The sequence below is a fragment of the Lolium rigidum genome, chromosome 1, assembly GCF_022539505.1.
Source record: "Lolium rigidum isolate FL_2022 chromosome 1, APGP_CSIRO_Lrig_0.1, whole genome shotgun sequence".
NCBI classification, from domain to species: Eukaryota; Viridiplantae; Streptophyta; class Magnoliopsida; order Poales; family Poaceae; genus Lolium; species Lolium rigidum.
Genome location: NC_061508.1, coordinates 212,617,509 through 212,641,079, shown reverse-complemented (window position 1 = coordinate 212,641,079; position 23,571 = coordinate 212,617,509). Strand labels below are relative to the sequence as shown.

Below are 23,571 nucleotides of genomic sequence, written 5' to 3'. Positions count from 1 at the left end.
GTGCATCCGTTGGATGTAGAAGCTGGGGCGATTTTTCCCCATTTCGAAAAAAATACTTGGAGGATTGCTAGAAGAAGAGAGAAGAGTATACTCTTTATCCAGTCCCCCGAAAGTTTGATATAAACCCTCGAGTCACCCTTGTGGGGAAGATACTCCGCTAACACAACACTCTCACTTGGAGTCCCAACATCATCAAAATACAATCAAAAGAATGGTGTTTTTTACATGGTGATATACTAGAGGACATAACTATATTACACATAGCATAAGAACTGGCTACCTTAGGAAATACTTTAAGAGAAATTTGCACATAGTACAAATATCGTGCATACAATCCAATACATGTGTGTATAGCACTACATCACTTGAAATGGGCAAACTCTCCTTCCTCCAGATCTATTGTAGTTTCTCAAAACGTTGCTGGCCAAGGTCATGGCTGCAACTAAGGCTCATGACCTCGAACTTGCGCGATGTGCACCTGGCGAAGCGAGCGGTGAAGCAAAGCTCCGGGCCTGGCGTGGTAGCCGTGGTGGTGACGGGCCGGGGCCAGGCGGAGGGAGGGGAGGGGCCAGGGCAGGCGATGGAGGCGTCCCAGGGCGCTGCTACGCGGGAGGGGGATGCGGCCACGGCTGTGAGGCTGAGGCTGAGGCTGAGTCATTTTTGCATTGCGAAGAGGGTGTGTGGATTTTGCATCCGGGAGGAAGGAGAAGTCAACGATAATTTGCACATAACTCCCTCCTACATGTGGGTCCACTTTAACTTCGCCGCTCGCTTCACTATCAAGTGGGTCCCGCATTTGTCTAGTTGACAGGTACACAACGACTCCTCGACCGAGTGATCGTAGAAAACATACTCGTCGTCTTTAGTGATCGTAAAATGGTATTTTTGATGTATCCTAATCAAATCGAGCCACTTTGACAAGTTTATTGATTATTCATGCATTTTACTCTTTATTCAATTCCAATCTGGAGCAAGTGGAGGCGAGGGTGCACGCACATTTTTAGCGCGAAAAGTCGCGGAGATTGCTTTAGGCAAGAGGTAATTGCACCATAGGTACAAGAACTTGCATCCTATGTGCATTTTCATACAAAAACTTCAAAAACGTGTTCAGGTGGTACAAGAACTTGTCCTGGATGTGCACAGTTCATACAATTGTATGTGGTGGCGACACGTGGCAGTTTGGAGGCGGGAGAGGAAGGTTTGCATCGCAGCGTTTCAGAAACAGGATAATTACGAAGAGGTCCTCTCACCTCTCTGTATAACGACCGCAGAAATCACACAACTGGACGTTGCCTTCCTTTCTCTTCGTCGTGGGTGGCGAGAACGCAGGCGAGTTCGTGGGCGGCGGTGGCGGACATGGCGGACGATCCACGCCGACGAGAGTGGCGAGAGGAACCTCCGCAGTATGGTACGTCTCGTGGCCATCCTCCAAAGTTTCTCACCTCGCCTCGCTTCCCTTTGCGTTCGTGCCACCGGCCGGTGCTGAGTCCTCCTTCTCCGGCGTCCGCCGCTGGTCGACTGGCAGGCGTCCGTCGCCGGCGCCGTCGCGGAACCTGGCGTAGATGTCCCCCTTGTAGAAGCTCCACGTCCTCCACACCAGCACCAGCGACACCACGGCGCCGAAGGCCGTGGCCGCCGTGATGATGAGGAACGAGCGCTTGAAGCACTCCACCCCGAGGCACACCTTGTCGCGTCCGCTCCCCGCCGCCCGGCTGCTTGTCCGCCTCCGCGTCGTAGAGCCTCCCGGCCACCAGCACGTTGAGGATGTAGGCGCCCACGGGGCTGGCCATGCCGCCGAAGTTGTAGAGCGTGGAGTAGTACTTGAGCCCGAACACCTCCGAGATGATGGCGAACACCAGCGGCCACTGCGCGCCGAAGCAGAACCCGATGATCACCGACGCCGCGTACAGCGACTGCGGGACGCCCAGCGCGATCAGGACGTGCCCCGCGCACGCCAGCAGGAGCACCACCGTCAGCATCAGCGTGCGCGGGAACCTGTAACGCTCCAGCAGGGCCTCCGACGCGAACCCGGACGTCACGCGGCCGGCGTAGTTCCAGATGCTGATGAGGGAGACGAAGGTGTTGATGCTCTTGGCAGGGTACCCAGCGACTGCCCGATCTGCCCCATGTTGTCGATCGCAGTCAGTGTGCCCCCCACGCCGCAGATGGTCGCCACGAACAGCACCAGCATGTCCACGCTCACCAGCGCCTGCAGGATCGTGTAGTCCTCACCACGAGCCGGCGGACGAAACATGGTCTTCACGCACCCGCCGAACGAACCCATACACGACGAAGATGTCGGCGGCGGCGCCTGCTCCTGCTGCTGCTCTGTTTTGCTGTTGGTGGACATTTGGAGGCCGTGCGCCGGGTCGCCGGCCACCGTGATGGTTGGCTCCGGCTCGTTGGCGGCGTCGATTTCGCGCTCGCGGTGGATCTTGTACTCCTGCTTGATGACGACGCAGAGCGGGAGGAAGAGCACGATGAGCAGCGCCGTGGCCGCGATGGCGTAGGCGGCGTGCGAGAAGGCGAACTGCTTCTGCACGACGATCATGACGAGCAGGTAGCAGGCGAGGCCGATGGAGATGTAGAGGAAGCAGAAGAAGGGGTCCACGCTGGTCTCCTGCCCGCCGCGTAGGCGCGGGTACGGCATGATCCGGATGGTGTGCATGAACACCACGGAGATGGCCGCCGGCAGCCACGCGATGAGGAGGATCAGCGACTTGGCGTCGTCGCCGTAGAAGGCCAGGTAGAGCTGCGTGTACACGGCGCCGCTGAGCCCCACGAAGCCCTTGAGGATCCCGAGCACGACGCCGCGGCTCTCCGGGAAGTTCTTGACGGAGGTGACGAGCGCGCCGGTATTGGCGAAGGACTGCGAGTTGGCGCCGACGAAGATGTAGAGGCAGACGAGCCACACCGGCGGGCGGGCCGTCCGGCCGTCGACGGCGAGGTAGACCATGAGGTAGCCGACGAGGTTCATGGCGGCGCCGATGGCGAGCACGACCCAGGGCGGCGTGACCTCGTTGATGAGGCCCGAGAAGACGCCGAGGTTGGCGCCCAGGTCCTTGAAGAAGGAGATGGTGTTGAGCGTCTGCTGGTCGTACCCCAGCGCCGACTTGAGGGTCTTGGAGTAGATGCTGAAGATGTAGGTCGCCCCCGACGCCGTCAGGATGGCGAAGCTGGCGAACACTGTGAACCACCGCCCCACCGCCACCTGCCGGGCGAATGGCGCCCTGAAGACAACGTTGAGCGGGCCCTTCGGCCCTCGTTGGTCATATGAAAGCTTCCGAGCGCGCGCGAAATCTCGATTTGTGTAAGGACTTCTCTGCAAAAAGCTTAGACGGTTGACCAGGGGACGCGTGGCAGCTCCAGACACCACTTGTACCAACGGTGCACATCCAGGACAAGTTCTTGTACCACCTAAACACACTTTTGAAGTTTTTGTATGAAAATGCACATAGGATGCAAGTTCTTGTACCTGTGGCTGTGGTGCAATTACCTCTTTAGGCAACGATGCCAAACGTTTGTTCCCGCCACAAATCCAAAACATGGGCACTTTTGGCGCTAAAGATCGAAAGAAATCCCCTTATACACCAGCAGAGATGGGGAACGAGAGCGCCCAGATCCAATCCATCTCCCGAGAAAGAAAATGGAACCATGGGAGAGAAGCGAGCGAGACGGCGTCAAGAAGCCCAAGTGCCCACCGGCACCGCCGGTGGCCGCCCTCACCGACCATCTCCTCGGAGAAATACTGCGCCGCCTCCCCGACATGGCGTCACTTCTCGGCGCCGCGCTCTCCTGCAAGAGCTGGGGCCGTGTGGCCTCCAAGCCCGCCGTCTTCCGCCGCTTCCTTCCCCTCCGCAGGCCCCCACTCGTCGGGTTCATCCTCACCGACCGCGGCGCCAAGCCCGTCCCCTTCCACCAACCTGATGTCTGCTTCATCACGGCCTCCCCGCGTCACCCCAAGCTCGCCTCCGCCGCATCGGATGGCGATTTCCACTACCTACGCCACCCCGAAATCGACGATGGGGATCCACGCTACTGCAACGAGTGGCGCCTCCGTGGCTGCGACGGTGGCCTCCTCCTCCTCTCCCGCGGCCGCTATGGGGATGACCTCGCCGTCTACGACCCTCTCGAGCGGACTGCCGTTTTCTTCGGAAAACCCCAGTTACCCACTCCTGACCACCGCTGGTGCAACGTCCGCCACGCCATCGTCACCGACGAGATCGATGCCTCGTTCCAGGTTATCGCCATACAGCACGGGGAGGAGGAAACCGCCGCCGTCTTCTCATCCCGCACCCGCGAATGGGCTATGATTGCTTGGGGCACTGTGCGGTACAGATTTAACTGGCCCTTCAACGACGGTATTGCGGCGGGCCGTTTCGTGTACTGGCGGCCGAACACCATGAAGGACGACACTGAAGAGGAGATATTGGTGCTTGACATGGAAACCATGGCGTGGTCGGTTATCACTGCACCGTTCCCACCTGGCGATTCGTACTGCATCGCGGACATGGCGGAGCACGGGGGGTTGTGCATCGTGTCCAGCAAGGAGCAATGCGTGAGGCTCTGGGTCCGTGCTAACAATGGTGGATGGGTGGTCAAGAAGGAGGTTTCCTTGCTGAATCAGTTTGGTTACTTGAAGAAGCTTCGTCGTGACGAGTGGATGAAAAGGGTGCGCATCCTGGCAATGAAGGCTGGCTATGTCTACATGGAGTTTTGGTCAATAAGGAAGTCTGAGTCCTATCTTCTTGTGCTCAATCTGAATACCATCAAGCTGCAAATTATCCGCAACAATGTCGATAAGCCTTACAGAGGTGCTGCTTTTCCATTCTTCCTACGCTTGCCACCTCTGCCTGCCCCAGATTATTAGGTAATCTCTTCTTACCTGGTCAGTAGATTTATTTTCTTCCGTTTCTTCTTCGATCAATCTAGCTATTTAGTTACCACTATAAATTGTTCAACCTGATCATGAAGTGCAAAGGAAACTGGGCCCCCATTCCAAAAATAATAATCATGGATAATTTGTTAGTATTATGGTTAGTTTATAATGCTTTTTTGTTTTGTTATTGTGGACTCTTCCCTGAGTACCAAACGAATTCCCAGGTTGTTTTCCTAGAATCCACCAGCATTGATAGATGCGTTGCTGCAATTACTATACTTATTTAATGACGGTATCCCCATGTCCTAGAGCATTTTTTTGGAATCCACCGTCAGGTGTAAAATTTCAGAAAGAATTATTCAGTTCTTTATTTAATTGTTAATTTTTCTCAAATGTTGAACATAAAACGAGAGTAAATGATTACTTTTCAAATGGTACCATGTGGCAAATAACTAAATCTTGTTACTAGTTAAATTTGTTTTTGTGAAACTTCACTTTTGTAGACAATAGTTAGCAGCTGCAGTCTTTTGTAGATAAAGGTGTTATAGTTCAGATTCCTTTTTAAGAATGCATTAGGGTGTAGTGTTAGGTCATAATTTACAAGCATGGCTTATAAATTATTTTCACTATATTTCTTCAACTATCTCAGTTAAATGACAATCTTTAATTCTATCATTGTTCTATAACTAAATAATTTTGCATAATGCACCAAGGGTTCCTTCACTTTGAATACATATGTCATTATCAGTGAAACAGTTGATGCATTACTGCATGAAATGGGTTCCAGGTGATCAATGACTTATGTTTTGTGTTGGCATTGGTTTCTAGTTTATGTCTACTTCAGCAATGCATAGTAGTATCTACACTTTGATGCATACCCTATAAATTCATCACTTTGTTGTGCTGGAAGGAAATAAATCTAGTTCTTTGAATTTCAGGTCAAGTTTCTTCTTCGACCTTTGATGAGAAATTACTTGAACATGAGAGTGAGGGCATCATCCACACATCCTTTTAAATTAGAACTGCAGCTGCTGATTGGTGCCATCTTTTTCCGTCTTGCAAGTATGAGTTTGGACATGCTGTTACGCGATTCAAATGTGGTCCTGTTTTGCAAAAAATGCTTCCATGTAATCTGAATTTCGTCCTTTTGCCAAGTTAGAGACCAGTATAACGTTAGCTAAATGGAACTTGAGCTGAGATGGTTTAATTCATTTCCAGTTGTGTTTCATGTTATTTAAATCAGAGTGAAATCGTTATTCAGAGGGAAGTAGAGCTCTACATGTTTTATGAATTTGGAAAAAAAGGAAAAGGAAAAAATGAAACAAAAAACAGGAAAAAGAAACAAAAAATAAAGAGAAAACGAAAAGTGAAAAAAGGCCGAAATGGGCCGGGCCCTATACTGACCAGGGGTGTGCGGCATGCCACCGACCTAGTTGGTGTATAGGATTTGCCACTCCAGATAGGCTTCATGCAATCAAACCTGCTTCAGTAAAGGGCCAACCGGCCGAGGAGGCCCATCAAAGATGCATACAACCATTTTTATTTATTCAACAAAGGTCCAACAGAAGATCGTATATCAATAAAAATTCGAAGCCACCACTCAACACCTACCAAGCACGGCAATGAGAGGGATCATATCAACAAGGTGAAAACACGAAAACCTCCCATCAACTAGGATTCGGAAACATTGAATACCCCAAGATACCTACTAAGTGAAACAAGAGTGCTCATCTGGTCTAGCAGACTCATAGCAAGCGTCTCATGCCGTGCCAAAGAAGTTGTCACCGCCATCAACCGTTGGTCCATCTCCCGAGCAAAGATCCGCATAACCCATGCGAGTCCTACCATCGACGCTACCATGGCGACAGACAACGCACCCACCCTATGCGAGTACAATAAACCAGAACCACCATCGAGGCCTAGCGGGCAAGACTCTCCATCGTCGGTGTGGTAGAAGCACTCCACTCCACCTCCTACCTCCACCATTCGGCAGCTTCTCCAATAAAAAATGCCCTCAAGAGGGAGCGTCGAGCGTCGTTGTCATTTGATCTAAGAGATTTTTAGGGTTTTCTCTAGAGTAGCACGAGTGATTAGACGCAAGCTGCAACGGCGATGCCTTCAACAAGGTAGCGACATAAGTAAGCCGCCATTGCTCGCCATGATTGTAGTCGAAGCTTGGTTTCCACTTGCAGTCGCGCCTCCTCAACTCGTTGCCAGGCCTAAATGTGAGATCAAGAGATCCGCCACAACCGGCCAGCCATCTCCGACGAAAAAGGAAGCCACTACGAGGGCATGATGATCCAAATATTCTAGAATGCACAATCTAGATATTTTTTCACTCGATGAGGCAATCAGTGTCACAAATACATAAATAGAGGATAGAAAGTAGAACTCGCTCTAAATTTAACCCACAAAGTAAAACCACGGCAAGAATTGTAATTGTAAAATGGAGAGAGAGAGAGAGAGTATTTGACGCTTTTTAGATTGAAGCCCAAAGCTAGACGGCTAGAAGGCCTAAACCATATCCATCAAGAATTTTGACCTGCCATATGGTATAAGGAAAGGACTCGTTTGCTGAGTCCTAGTAGAACTCATGTAACCCTGACCAACTGTAGCATATAAAGCTAGGCAGTGTTACAAAACCGAGAAGCAAATAATGAAGAACGATAAAGAAAATACAACGAAGACACAAGATTTAATGTGGAAAACCCCTCTAACACAGAGGGGAAAAACCACGGGTGCCAGCAAATACTTCACTATATTGGGGAGTGTTTACAAACACCGGTAGTTATCTTATAATCTGAAAAACCCTAGCCGGTGGCTTACAAGAGGTATATATAGGCGGTGGCGTTGATCCGTACCGCGGGGGCTGGCCAAAGCGTAGCGGAGTCTGAAGTTAGCCTCCGTTTAGTATGAATTTGGATCACAATATAACAGGCAGGAGCACCCCTCAAGGGTAGATTAAGACAGTTTCAATAGATCATAGACAGATCTCACCAAGATATTAGAAATGCCACCGATATCATATAGCAAGTCGCCTAAAACTAGCGAAATTATGATCATATAGTGATTTATAGTAGCACATGGTTTTGCCACCGCAGTAAAACCTAAAGTTAGGTCCATCGTGTGCTCAACCTCATCCCTGGAATCTCCAACGTCATCCCACCCTACTCTCTTCGTAGGCCATCTCAATGGCATATGCAGTGAAAGAACCACGACAACTAAGTTGCATTGGAAACAAGTAAAATTTCGGATATTTCTTTAGGATCTCATAAGTTATCAACACTCCTCATGCTCATCGAGAAGGTCACGCAAGGCCTGATTAGAACCTAAAAGAACTCTGGTGTCTAAAGTTACATCAGCGACGTGTCTCTTTTAATAAAAGGCTATGTGCATTGACTGATGCAAAGGCCGGGGAATACCCCCATTTCGAAAAAAAAACATCAGCGACATATGATGTCACTCCCGTGCTACAGCCACAAGCTGCTTTCCGATGTTACGTCCGTAGAAGATCCCGATAAGCGCAGCTGGCACGTTCTCTATGCCCTCTGCAACGTCCTCCACATAGGTGATCTTCCCTTTCTTGAGGTAACCTGCCATCTCCTCCTCAAACTTGCTGTAGGTGCCGAAGTACTCCGTCACCATGAAACCCTCCACGCGGATGCGCTTGGTGACGATGCAGAAGAGGTTACGCACACCCTCAGGCTGCTCCAGGTTGTACTGCGAGATCAATCCACACATTGACACCCGCCCGTGCAACCTCATGTTAAGTAGCACCGCGTCCAGCATCGCACCACCCACATTCTCAAAGTAGATGTCAATGCCGTCCGGAAAGCACCTGAGAGCAAGTATTGTGGCAGGGAGGATTCTATTAATTGGCCGTTACCATTCAAAGTTTGAACACAAGGATATGGTAGCAAAGGGGCTTGGAAATGGACCTCTTAAGTGCGGCGTTGAGGTCCTTCTCCTTCTTGTAGTTGAAGGCATCGTCGAATCCAAACTTTGTTTTTAGGAGGTTGACCTGAAGCAAAAGGTAAATTTATTCCAAGAAAAATGATGTATCACTGATATTTGAAACATGGAGTAACATAATCAGTATGCTTACTATTCATGATGTAGAGATAAGCAGAACCGGTGACAGAGAGAGAACAAACCTTCTCATCAGAACCGGCACTGCCAACAACGTAGCAGCCTGTGATTTTAGCAAGCTGCCCAACAAGCTGTCCTACGGCGCCTGATGCAGCCGACACAAAGACATACTCCCCTTTTTTCGGCTTGGCCACGTCAAAAAACCCAGCATATGCAGTAAGGCCAGGCATGCCTGAATTATCAATTTACGAGTAGCACAATTAGTAAAGAGACTGACCACTGTGTCAGCTGTTAAATATGATGAAAGTAGTACACTAGCGTAATTATCAGACTTGTAGAACAGGCCAGGGAGAAACAAGCTCAGTCCCAGCCATTGATCAGCTTGGATGTCATCTTTAGCTGTTAATACTTGCTGTCTCTGCTGGAAAAGAAATTCCACTATGGATCTCTGAACATGATATGATATGGCATACTACGCCCTAGTGTATTATGGGCTGTTGCAATGCATTCCTCTTTCATATTCTTCTGTGATCAACTAACTAGTGTTGAAGTTCGATAAACCCAGTGAACCAACGTTGCATTTGCTTGATTATATAAGACTACTGTCTAATAAGTAAGACGAAATGAACCCATAACCTTCCGGTTTTAGAATAACGAATAAAAAAACAATAACCAGATTTGCTTGTGACGAGCAAGAGTGAGGTCTCACCAAGAACACCTGTGTAGTACGACAGTGGAAATTCAGGATGGCTGATCTTGAATAGCGACTCTGGATTAGTGACCAAGGTGTATTCCTCACATCCTATGATTCCCCACACCAGATCGCCTGCCTTGTAACCCGAGTGCCCGGATTCTAGCACCTTGCTTACGCCGAAAGCAGTCAAAACCTGGTAGGATGCCCAACGAGAGCAAACTATTGAGGATTCCAGAGGTAAATAGGTTCAGAAAGAATATTGAATCCATCAGAAGCACAGACGAAGAGATTATGGTCCGCTCCCTAGTCCCTCGATGGGTGAAACAGAAAGCTACTAACGTACACGATATAACAGAGTAATTACTGCAGGCCCACACCATGTGTACCACATATCTCTATCTATAATCTATAAGAGCAAGTACAATAGAGTCCAGTCAGCTGACTATAAAATATTAAATAATATATTTTAGATGAGTTGGAGGAGAGAGAAGAGGAGAGAGAAGGGAGGTGGGCTACTATGCAATAGCCAGCTCTTGCACGTGCTCCTAGGCACCTTGTGAGAGTGAAATGTGGCCATATATTAGTAAAGTATTACATTCTTATAGCTAACTATTGTACATGTTAGCTACTACCTCTGATTCAAGAAATAAGGCGCCCTCGTTTTACGTGTTTTTCGTTTGACTAAGTATTACTTTAAATATATAAAGATTGTTTGTATAAATTAACATCATTAGAAAGTGCTTTTCAATACGAATCCAACGGTACTAATTATATATAATATAACCAAGATTTTGTTGCTCAATTTTTATGGTCAAAATTCGTCTTGGAATATGTGTGTGCCCTTATTCCTTGGGACGGAGATAGTATATGATAACTACAAATGATATGACATCTTGTTATAGGCAACAATTGGCTATACTATTGGAATTGCTCTAATACTTCCTCCATACCGGTTTACTGGGCTTCCTGTGATTTTAGGAAAATACCGATAAATTAGGCTCAGTGTGGTAATTAATGGCCGCTTAACTCACTGAAAACCTCTCCCTCTTAATCGTGGTACTTAATGCTGCCCAATGCATGCACGAGATCCCTGGAAACCTCCCCAACTTAATCCTTGTTTACATTTTAGTGGCTGCATGCAAACAGAGAGATGGCAAGGACGTGGGTTGTTGGCCTTCCAGCTTTAACTAGTACAACTCCCGAGAGAAAAATCACCTTGGGAGAAAATTACGTGACCCAATCGTTGAACACCTAGGTCCAAGCGTCTCATGTAATAAGGGCATCTCTAACCGCGCGATCCAAACGGACGCGCTGGGCCGTCAGTTTTGGGCCGTTTGGGTGGCCGAGCGGACACGCGGACGGAGCCCCGCGTCCGTTTGGGTCGCGCGGTGCGCCCAACACTGCAAAAATGGATCGCGCCCCCATATTGTATGTTTTTACTTGTAAATTGACTATAAACGTCAAATAAATTATAGAAAATGGTTCAAGTGCTCAAAATTTATTATACAGTACATTGTCCACGTAATCAATGATAAAGTATTATTCAAATAAAATGTAAAAACGTTACAAATACTTTAGGCTTCGGGATTTCCGTCATCATTGTTGTTTGCAGCATTGTTGCCTACATGCTGTCACATGTGCTCGATCAAATCAGCCTGCAGCTGGTTGTGTACATCTAGATCTCGAATTTCATGGTGTGCATGAAGAATGTCCTGGAATAATGCCGGACCACCTTTAGGAGTAACCAACTCTCCCTGGCCCTCGCAGTCATTATCAAAGAGTGAATCATCCCGCTCCACCTCAACAATCATGTTATGCATGATTACACAAGCGGTCATCACCTCCCACAGAGTTTGCACATCCCAGTGCTCGGCAGGTGTCCGACGATAGCCCAACGAGCTTGGAAGATGCCAAATGCCCGCTCGACATCTTTCCGGGCTGCCTCTTGCTCTTTGGCAAACCTTGCCTCCTGCTCTGAGTTGGGTTTTCACGAGTGTAGCCCAAGGTGGATAGATACCATCAGCAAGGTAGTACCTCTTGGTGTAGTGGTGGCCATTGATCTCAAAATCCACATCAGGGGACTGACCGTACGCTAGCCTATCAAACACCGGAGAGCGCTGCAGCACATTGATGTCATTGTGCGAGCCAGCCATTCCGAAGAATGAGTGCCAAATCCATGTATCCTGTGAAGCAACAGCTTCAAGAATGATTGTGCAGCCCTTAGAATGACCGTTGTATGCCCCCTGCCAAGCAAAGGGGCAGTTCTTCCACTCCCAGTGCATGCAGTCTATGCTGCCAAGCATCCCAGGAAACCCCCTGGAAGCGTTGATTGACAACAGACGAGCTGTGTCCTCTGCAGTAGGTTGCCGGAGGTACTGTTCTCCGAACGAACCGATCACTGCTCTGCAGAACCTGTACATCGCTTCCAAGCCGGTAGACTCACTCATGCGCGTGTACTCATCTACGAAATCACCGGCAACGCCATATGCGAGCATCCTAATCGCTGCCGTGCATTTCTGGTACGAAGAGAGGCCTACCTTGCCAATTGCATCTACTTTCGCGCAGAAGTAGTCGTCGTAGAGCTTGACGCCATCCATTATCCGGCGGAACAACTTCCTGGACATCCGAAAACGCCGGCGAAACAGGGCCGGCGTTAACAATGCCTTGGGTTGGAAGTAGTCGGTGAAGAGCTGGTCGTGGCCGCGTTCTCTTTTGCGGTCCAAGGCGGCCGCGCGCCCCGGCAAGGACCCCCGGTGCACGGGGATCTGCGAGACAATGTGCTCGTGGATGATCAGCGCAGCATCCGTGAAAAATTCGTCGTCGGAGTCCTCGTCGGACGACGTGTCGATGAAGTTCTTGAAGAAGTAGTCGTCATCGCGGTCCACCATGATCTACAGATGAAAAGGGACAAATTTTAGATCGTCCATTTCATCGAACACCTCGCAGGCGGAGGCCATCCAATGCGTCCGTAGGGACCTGCAGGCAATGGCCGTCCCGGCCGACTTGTGGTCTGGAAACACGGTGCACGAGAGCTCACCTCCGGCGGCAACGGCGCAGCTGCTAACGGCGGGAGGTCTCGCGACGGTGAGAGGACAACAGCGTCGGCGAGGGCGACGGTGTCCTCCGACTCTGCTACGAAGCGGCGAAAGCAGCGCGGGGCCGCGACCTATGCTTCCGCCCCGCTTGCCGGCGTCTCGACGACGGTGGCCGGCGTCGACGCCGCTCACAAATCGCCGGTCCTTGGCTGGCGGCGGAGCGGCGGGAGATGTGCGCGAGGGGTTTGTGTTTTGGGAGACAGACAGGCGGTCCAGTTGCGGACAAGGGGAGGACGCGAGCGGCCAGCATTCGGCATCCGCGGTCACGCAAACTCGTCCCAGATTTGGGTTTGGGTCGTCCCGGACGCCGCGGCCATCCGTTTTAGGGATGGGTCCGCGCGCTGGGCCGCGTTTTTGTCCGGCTCGACCCATCCAGACGCGCGGGCGCGGTTTGGGTCGCCCCGTTGGAGATGCCCTAAGCCCACTATAATCTATAATACTCCCTCCATACCGGTTTAATACATTTGTTGGTCTTTAACTCTGTATTGCAGATTGATCAGGACTATTAGGAGGAATAGGAGCGATTGTGAACCAGTGTCATTTCAACAAGCCATATATTTATCTCCGTCTTCCTTAGATTATTTTGTTTGAAGGCAATGGTAGTTCAATTTGTTTGTTCTAAAATTTAGACTATGACATGCAGATATATTTTTGTTGCCGCCTATAGATGTACTTTAATGTTGTAACATGTAAGTGAGGTTTACAGGTTCTTCATTTTTGCCTATGGAGATTAAGCATGTCTGGCTGCTCAGAAAATTTACCTGTCCGGGGGGAAGTTATCATTCGCACCATCACTTTGGATGATTATCAACATTTTTCTTTTGCAGTTTTCTTACTTTATTAAACATATACTTATATATATTCAAGTAGCAACGCGTGGGGGAATCATATAGTGTTCTCCAACAGCTGAGACCATGCATGAAAAATATGGTACTACATTGTACAAGATTTAAAAGAAACATTTGCTGAGGTGTAACACTGAATCTATCACGAAATCTCTACTATTAAAAGCAAACTGGTGAATGCCTGGTGTCACATTTTTAGGATGGACAATAATACCCCCCCACGTCTTTATCTTGTGCGGAACAAAGAAAACGCAACAATAATACCCCCACATCTTTATCCTGAAAATGCCACCCCGCTTCTTATCCCCAAAATTCAGCAACTAATTAACAGCAACCGCTTATACCTCTCAGAAACGCGAAACTAACCGCAAATCACGTCAAATCCTCACCCACACCGACGCCTACTGCGCCGCCCAGGGCTCAGCCGCCCGCGCCCAAGCCTCCTCGCCCTGCCACAGCCTCCTCCCACGGGCTCCATCCGCTGTGGACGGTTGAGATCCTTAAAACTCGCTAGATACAGATAAGAGATAACCTTTCCCACTGTACGCGTGGTATCAATTTGAGGTTTCTTGTAACTGAATCACCAATCCGTGCAATCGTGCTGGCAGTCCGGACTCCGGAGAAAATCTTCTCGTTTATTCCGCCGCCGCCGGTTCTGGACGACAGGACGACACCAGCTGACACGACGTTCACGTACTCATGGTCTCCTTCCGATGCCATCGTACTCAGCATCTTGGGAGGCCATGGCCATGGATAGCCGGCCGGGATGCATGATGCATGGTGATACGTCTCCGACGTATCGATAATTTCTTATGTTCTATGCCATATTATTGATGATACCTACATGTTTTATGCACACTTTATGTCATATTCGTGCATTTTCTGGAACTAACCTATTAACAAGATGCCGAAGTGCCGCTGTCGTTTTCTCGCGTTTTTGGTTTCGAAATCCTAGTAACGAAATATTCTCGAATTGGACGAAACGAAGACCCAGGGGCCTATTTCGCCACGAACCTTCCGGAAGACCGAAGAGCATACGAAGTGGGGCCACGAGGTGGCCAGACCACATGGCGGCGCGGCCAAGGGGGGCCCGCGCCGCCCGTGGTGTGGGCCCTCGTCGCCCCCGACTCGCCCTTCCGCCTACTTAAAGCCTCCGTCGAGAAACCCCCGATGCGAAAAAACCACGATACGGAAAACCTCACCGAGACGCCGCCGCCGCCGATTCCATCTCGGGGGATTCGGAGATCTCCTCCGGCACCCTGCCGGAGAGGGGATTCATCTCCCGGAGGACTCTACACCGCCATGGTCGCCTCCGGAGTGATGAGTGAGTAGTTCACCCCTCGGACTATGGGTCCATAGCAGTAGCTAGATGGTTGTCTTCTCCTCATTGTGCTTCATTGTTGGATCTTGTGAGCTGCCTAACATGATCAAGATCATCTATCCGTAATACTCTATGTTGTGTTTGTCGGGATCCGATGGATAGAGAATACCATGTTATGTTAATTATCAAGTTATTGCATATGTGTTGTTTATGATCTTGCATGCTCTCCGTTATTAGTAGAGGCTCTGGCCAAGTTGATGCTAGTAACTCCAAGAGGGAGTATTTATGCTCGATAGTGGGTTCATGCCTCGCATTGACACCGGGACAGAGGATGTAAAGTTCTAAGGTTGTGTTGTGCTCGTTGCCACTAGGGATAAAACATTGATGCTATGTCCGAGGATGTAGTTATTGATTACATTACGCACCATACTTAATGCAATTGTCCGTTGCTTTGCAACTTAATACCGGAAGGGGTTCGGACGATAACCTCGAAGGTGGACTTTTAGGCATAGATGCGACTTGGATGGCGGTCTATGTACTTTGTCGTAATGCCCAATTAAATCTCACTATACTTATCATGACATGTATGTGCATTGTTATGCCCTCTCTATTTGTCAATTGCCCGACCGTAATTTGTTCACCCAACATGCTTTTATCTTATGGGAGAGACACCTCTAGTGAACTCGTGGACCCCGGTCCATTCTTTTAATACCGAAATACAAATCTGCTGCAATACTTGTTTTACTATTTTCTCCGCAAACAATCATCTTCCACACAATTCGGTTAATCCTTTGTTACAGACAAGCTCGGTGAGATTGACAACCTCACTCGTTTCATTGGGGCAAAGTACTTTGGTTGTGTTGTGCGAGTTCCACGTTGGCGCCGGAATCTCTGGTGTTGCGACGCACTACATCCCGCCGCCATCAACCTTCAACGTGCTTCTTGGCTCCTCCTGGTTCGATAAAACTTGGTTTCTTTCTGAGGGAAAACTTGCTGCTGTGCGCATCATACCTTCCTCTTGGGGTTGCCCAATGAACGTGTGAAATACACGCCATCAAGCATATTTTCTGGCGCCGTTGCCGGGGAGGAAAAGTAAAAGGCACTCATACTCCGGTCTCAGGTAAAGTACTCTTCTGTTGCCGTTGTGTGTGTGCTCGAAGCTATTTCCTTTAGATCCTGCAATTGCATCTTTTTGTTTCTTGTTTACACTAGTTTGGCATAATGGACAACAATGAGCTTCTTATTCTATTTCCTGATTTAAAACATGGATTGTTTGATGCGAAAATTAAAAAACCTATGGAATCTTATTTGCATGCTGGTAGTAATATTAGTATGAACGCTTTGAACACCATTGTTGATAATAATGTAGAAAGTTCTAAGCTTGGGGAAGCTGGTTTTCATGATCTTTTTAGTCCCCCAAGCATTGAGGAGAAAATTTTCTTTGATGATACTCTGCCTCCTATTTATGATGATTATAATGATAGTGGTCTTTTGGTGCCACCTACTATGGAGAGTAAATTTTGTTGTGATTATACTATGCCTCCTATATTTGACGATGAGAATAATAATGATAGCTACTTTGTTGAATTTGCTCCCACTACAATTAATAAGAATGACTATGCTTATGTTGGGAGTAGTAATAATTTTATGCATGAGACTCATGATAAGAATGCTTTATGTGATAGTTATATTGTTGAGTTTGCTCATGATGCTACTGAAAGTTATTATGAGAGAGGAAAATATGGTTGTAGAAATTTTCATGTTACTAAAATGCCTCTCTATGCGCTGAAATTTTTGAAACTACACTTGTTCTATCTTCCTATGCTTGTTACTTTGCTCTTCATGAACTTGTTTATTTACAAGATTCCTATGCATAGGAAGCATTTTAGACTTAAATGTGTTTTTAATTTGCCTCTTGATGCTCTCTTTTGCTTCAAATACTATTTCTTGCGAGTGCATCATTAAAACTGCTGAGCCCATCTTAATGGCTATAAAGAAAAGCGCTTATGGGAGACAACCCATGTTTTTACTACAGTATTTTGTTTTATATTTGAGTCTTGGAAGTTGTTTACTACTGTAGCAACCTCTCCTTATCTTAGTTTTGAGTTTTGTTGTGCCAAGTAAAGTCTTTGATAGTAAAGTAAGTACTAGATTTGGATTACTGCGCAGTTCCAGATTACTTTGCTGTCACGAATCTGGGTCTACCTCCCTGTAGGTAGCTCAGAAAATTAAGCCAATTTACGTGCATGATCCTCAGATATGTACGCAACTTTCATTAAATTTGGGCATTTTCATTTGAGCAAGTCTGGTGGCCTAATAAAATCCATCTTTACGGACTGTTCTGTTTTGACAGATTCTGCCTTTTTATTTCGCATTGCCTCTTTTGCTATGTTGGATGAATTTCTTTGATCCATTAATGTCCAATAGCTTTATGCAATGTCCAGAAGTGTTAAGAATGATTGTGTCACCTCTGAACATGTGAATTTTTTATTATGCACTAACCCTCTAATGAGTTGTTTCGAGTTTGGTGTGGAGGAAGTTTTCAAGGATCAAGAGAGGAGTATGATGCAATATGATCAAGGAGAGTGAAAGCTCTAAGCTTGGGGATGCCCCGGTGGTTCACCCCTGCATATTCTAAGAAGACTCAAGCGTCTAAGCTTGGGGATGCCCAAGGCATCCCCTTCTTCATCGACAACATTATCAGGTTCCTCCCCTGAAACTATATTTTTATTCCGTCACATCTTATGCACTTTGCTTGGAGCGTCGGTTTGTTTTTGTTTATTTGTTTTGTTTGAATAAAATGGATCCTAGCATTCACTTTATGGGAGAGAGACACGCTCCGCTGTAGCATATGGACAAATATGTCCTTAGGCTCTACTCATAGTATTCATGGCGAAGTTTCTTCTTCGTTAAATTGTTACATGGTTGGAATTGGAAAATGCTACATGTAGTAATTCTAAAATGTCTTGGATAATTTGATACTTGGCAATTGTTGTGCTCATGTTTAAGCTCTTGCATCATATACTTTGCACCCATTAATGAAGAAATACTTAGAGCTTGCTAATTTGGTTTGCATATTTGGTTTCTCTAGAGTCTAGATAACATCTAGTATTGAGTTTTGAACAACAAGGAAGACGGTGTGGAGTCTTATAATGTTTACAATATGTCTTTTATGTGAGTTTTGCTGTACCGTTCATCCTTGTGTTTGTTTCAAATAACCTTGCTAGCCTAAACCTTGTATCGAGAGGGAATACTTCTCATGCATCCAAAATACTTGAGCCAACCACTATGCCATTTGTGTCCACCATACCTACCTACTACATGGTATTTATCCGCCATTCCAAAGTAAATTGCTTGAGTGCTACCTTTAAAATTCCATCATTCACCTTTGCAATATATAGCTCATGGGACAAATAGCTTAAAAACTATTGTGGTATTGAATATGTACTTATGCACTTTATCTCTTATTAAGTTGCTTGTTGTGCGATAACCATGTTCCCGGGGACGCCATCAACTATTCTTTGTTGAATATCATGTGAGTTGCTATGCATGTCCGTCTTGTCCGAAGTAAGAGAGATCTACCACCTTTATGGTTGGAGCATGCATATTGTTAGAGAAGAACATTGGGCCGCTAACTAAAGCCATGATTCATGGTGGAAGTTTCAGTTTTGGACATACATCCTCAATCTCATATGAGAATAATAATTGTTGCCACATGCTTATGCATTAAAGAGGAGTCCATTATCCGTTGTCCATGTTGTCCCTGTATGGATGTCTAAGTTGAGAATAATCAAAAACGAGAAATCCAAAATGCGAGCTTTCTCCTTAGACCTTTGTACAGAGGCATGGAGGTACCCCATTGTGACACTTGGTTAAAACATGTGCATTGCAAAGATCCGTAGTCCAAGCTAATTAGGACAAGGTGCGGGCACTATTAGTATACTATGCATGAGGCTTGCAACTTGTAAGATATAATTTACATAACTCATATGCTTTATTACTACCGTTGACAAAATTGTTTCATGTTTTCAAAATAAAAGCTCTAGCACAAATATAGCAATCGATGCTTTCCTCTTTGAAGGACCATTCTTTTTACTTTTATGTTGAGTCAGCTCACCTATCTCTCTCCACCTCAAGAAGCAAACACTTGTGTGAACCGTGCATTGATTCCTACATACTTGCATATTGCACTTGTTATATTACTCTATGTTGACAATTATCCATGAGATATACATGTTACAAGTTGAAAGCAACCGCTGAAACTTAATCTTCCTTTGTGTTGCTTCAATACCTTTACTTTGATTTATTGCTTTATGAGTTAACTCTTATGCAAGACTTATTAATACTTGTCTTGAAGTACTATTCATGAAAAGTCTTTGCTTTATGATTCACTTGTTTACTCATGTCATTACCATTGTTTTGATCGCTGCATTCACTACATATGTTTACAAATAGTATGATCAAGGTTATGATGGCATATCACTTCGTAAATTATCTTTGTTATCGTTTTACCTCGCTCGGGACGAGCAGTAACTAAGCTTGGGGATGCTTGATACGTCTCCGACGTATCGATAATTTCTTATGTTCTATGCCATATTATTGATGATACCTACATGTTTTATGCATACTTTATGTCATATTCGTGCATTTTCTCGGAACTAACCTATTAACAAGATGCCGAAGTGCCAGCTGTCATTGTTCGCTGTTTTTGGTTTCAGAAATCCTAGTAACGAAATATTCTCGGAATTGGACGAAACGAAGACCCAGGGGCCTATTTCGCCACGAACCTTCCAAAAGACCGAAGAGCATACGAAGTCGGGCCACGAGGTGGCCAGACCACATGGCGGCGCGGCCAAGGGGGGGCCCGCGCCGCCCTGTGGTGTGGGCCCCTCGTCGCCCCCGACTCGCCCTTCCGCCTACTTAAAGCCTCCGTCGCGAAACCCCGATGCGAAAAACCACGATACGGAAAACCTTACCCGTACGCCGCCGCCGCCGATCCCATCTCGGGGATTCTCGAGATCTCCTCCGCACCCCGCCGAGAGGGGATTCATCTCCCGGAGGACTCTACACCGCCATGGTCGCCTCCGGAGTGATGAGTGAGTAGTTCACCCCCGGACTATGGGTCCATAGCAGTAGCTAGATGGTTGTCTTCTCCTCATTGTGCTTCATTGTTGGATCTTGTGAGCTGCCTAACATGATCAAGATCATCTATCCGTAATACTCTATGTTGTGTTTGTCGGGATCCGATGGATAGAGAATACCATGTTATGTTAATTATCAAGTTATTGCATATGTGTTATTTATGATCTTGCATGCTCTCCGTTATTAGTAGAGGCTCGGCCAAGTTGATGCTAGTAACTCCAAGAGGGAGTATTTATGCTCGATAGTGGGTTCATGCTCGCATTGACACTCGGGACAAGGATGTAAAAGTTCTAATGTTGTGTTGTGTCGTTGCCACTAGGGATAAAACATTGATGCTATGTCCGAGGATGTAGTTATTGATTACATTACGCACCATACTTAATGCAATTGTCTGTTGCTTTGCAACTTAATACCGGAAGGGGTTCGGACGATAACCCGAAGGTGGACTTTTTAGGCATAGATGCAGCTTGGATGGCGGTCTATGTACTTTGTCGTAATGCCCAATTAAATCTCACTATACTTATCATGACATGTATGTGCATTGTTATGCCCTCTCTATTTGTCAATTGCCCGAATGTAATTTGTTCACCCAACATGCTTTTATCTTATGGGAGAGACACCTCTAGTGAACTCGTGGACCCCGGTCCATTCTTTTAATACCGAAATACAAATCTGCCGCAATACTTGTTTTACTATTTTCTCTCGCAAACAATCATCTTCCACACAATTCGGTTAATCCTTTGTTACAAGCAAGCCGGTGAGATTGACAACCTCACTCGTTTCGTTGGGGCAAAGTACTTTGGTTGTGTTGTGCAGGTTCCACGTTGGCGCCGAATCTCCGGTGTTGCGCCGCACTACATCCCGCCGCCATCAACCTTCAACGTGCTTCTTGGCTCCTCCTGGTTCGATAAACCTTGGTTTCTTTCTGAGGGAAAACTTGCTGCTGTGCGCATCATACCTTCCTCTTGGGGTTGCCCAACGAACGTGTGAAATACACGCCATCACATGGGCATGTGGTGATGGTAGCCGAGGAGGAGCTCGCGTACCCATCTTCTTTCTCCAGGTGCAGTTGCAGCGGCGTGGCTAGGTTCTTTACATTATCAATTTAACACATTGCCGCATTAAACTATGTGAACAACATAGTCAAGCAAAGAACACTACTTTCTCGGCAGCAAGAGCCTTTTATCAGCTTTCCATTCATCAGATCATTAAGCCTCTCAAGTACGCAAGTATAAAATCCCACGAGACATCTTCATGGTAAGGGGAAATCATAATACATGTGCATTTGAAAGTGGAGGTAATCTCTACTATTAAGAGTAAACTGGTGAATGCCTGGTGTCACATTTTTAGGATGGACAATAATACCCCCCACGTCTTTATCCTGCGCGCGGAACAAAGAAAACGCAACAATAATACCCCCACATCTTTATCCTGAAAATGCCACCCCGCTTCTTATCCCCAAAATTCAGCAACTAATTAACAGCAACCGCGTATACCTCTCAGAAACGCGAAACTAACCGCAAATCACGTCAAATCCTCACCCACACCGACGCCTACTACGCCGCCCAGGGCTCAGCCGCCCAAGCCTCCTCGCCCTGCCACGGCCTCCTCCCACGGGCTCCATCCGCTGTGGACGGTTGAGATCCTTAAAACTCGCTAGATACAGATAAGAGATAACCTTTCCCACTGTACGCGTTGGTATCAATTTGAGGTTTCTCGTAACTCGAATCACCAATCCGTGCAATCGTGCCGGCAGTCCGGACTCCGGAGAAAATCTTCTCGTTTATTCCGCCGCCGCCGGCTCGGGACGACAGACGAGACCAGACTGACACGACGTTCACGTACTCATGGTCTCCTTCCGACGCCATCGTACTCAGCATCTTGGGAGGCCATGGCCATGGATAGCCGGCCGGGATGCATGATGCATGGGCATGTGGTGATGGTAGCCGAGGAGGAGCTCGCGTACCCATCTTCTTTCTCCAGGTGCAGTTGCAGCGGCGTGGCTAGGTTCTTTACATTATCAATTTAACACATTGCCGCATTAAACTATGTGAACAATATAGTCAGCAAAGAACACTACTTTTTGGCAGCAAGAGCCTTTTATCAGCTTTCCATTCATCAGATCATTAAGCCTCTCAAGTACGCAAGTATAAAATCCCACGAGACATCTTCATGGTAAGGGGAAATCATAATACATGTGCATTTGAAAGTGGAGGTAATTCATATGATGTTAATTGTTTCTAGCCGTTGCTCTTTTTATGCGTAAACATCTTCATGGTACGGGTAAATCATGCCAACCTTTTTACTTTTATCTTCGGTGCAGATTTATTACCAATTCTATTCCGGTACATATTTGCTTAGATAGTCGGATACAACATGGTCTACAAAAACATAAGCTACATAACATTAGCAATGAAAATTTTGATCGTTGTCGTAGAAAACTAATGATGCAACACACATGAAAAGTAACCTAGGCTCCATGCAGTTTGGCTAATAGGTGGATCCATGTCTTACGAAACATGCCCCCTAATTTAATGTTGCATTCAGAAATGTGTTTGTCGACAATCTTTACTATTAAAGGTAAATCTGAAACCGAAGAATGTTTCTACATCATTATATCATAGACAAAAGTTAAACCAGATATTTCACACACCAATCTAATAGATGATGGTTCTACATATTCTGTTTCCAGTTGATTTGATTCATACATTGATTTTGAAGACCAATGACTGCAGGTTACCACTGATCTGATTCATCTAATAAGGATAAAGACAATGCCTGTGGGTTTACTGTCGTATGGTATTTTCAAGATTAAACTTCAGCGATAAGCTAATAAATTTGGAAGATTATCAATATGTAATAACACTTAAAATGTTGCTTGGTATATTTTTCACTTGAAGTGTTGCAGATGAACTACTAATCTTTACTATTAAGGTGAAACATGCAATATCATGCTTCTCATGATGCCACACTTATCACAATTTACATACTAAATGTCACTATCGGTGGAACTAACAAACCTTATCTTCACTAACTAACACACTTGGGTAACAAAATTATCTTATCTCAACAATAGTTTAACCTTCCTGAGTATATGCGCCGGCCCCGGCGCTGCTGGTCAAGCTAACAACTCTCAACAAAGTAGCAAAACAATAACAATCCACGATGTGGGTCGCTGTTGTGCTTGCGTCCTCGCGTCTGCGTCCATGACTGCACTGCCGTGACGTTATAGAAGGCCATCGTTCTAGATGGAGAGGCAGTTGGGGTCGAGCAGCTTGGCGGAGGAGGAGGCCTGGTGCGGGCACGGAGAAGAACTGATTTTGCTTGCCAGCTCACGTGACATCGGCAACCACGCCACGTCTTCCCTTGTAGCCACCCACCCTAGGAGGTGCTCCTCTAAGTGGAGGAGCATGAATTCGGTGAACGCATGCAAGGTGTGGAACTTCTCGTGGACTCAAGTTACATGGTTCCGAATGGACACTACTCGCGCATGTTCCGCTCTTGGA

The 23,571-nt window shown here is 46.8% G+C and overlaps 1 protein-coding gene and 1 pseudogene across 1 annotated transcript in view; both read right to left on the bottom strand.

Moving 5' to 3' along the window:
- Positions 1–396: 396 nt before the first annotated feature.
- Positions 397–3,547, bottom strand: LOC124654693 (annotated as a pseudogene).
- A 4,637-nt stretch (positions 3,548–8,184) lies between these two features.
- LOC124654685 (2-alkenal reductase (NADP(+)-dependent)-like) overlaps positions 8,185–23,571 on the bottom strand; it is a 27,108-nt gene continuing 11,721 nt past the window's right edge. Inside the window, exons 2-5 of the mRNA XM_047193685.1 lie at positions 9,678–9,881; positions 9,034–9,200; positions 8,818–8,900; positions 8,185–8,717 (exon numbers count right to left, since the gene is read on the bottom strand). Coding sequence (XP_047049641.1) covers positions 8,339–8,717; positions 8,818–8,900; positions 9,034–9,200; positions 9,678–9,881 — 833 coding nt within the window. The 3' untranslated portion in view covers positions 8,185–8,338. The remainder of the gene's footprint in view (positions 8,718–8,817; positions 8,901–9,033; positions 9,201–9,677; positions 9,882–23,571) is intronic.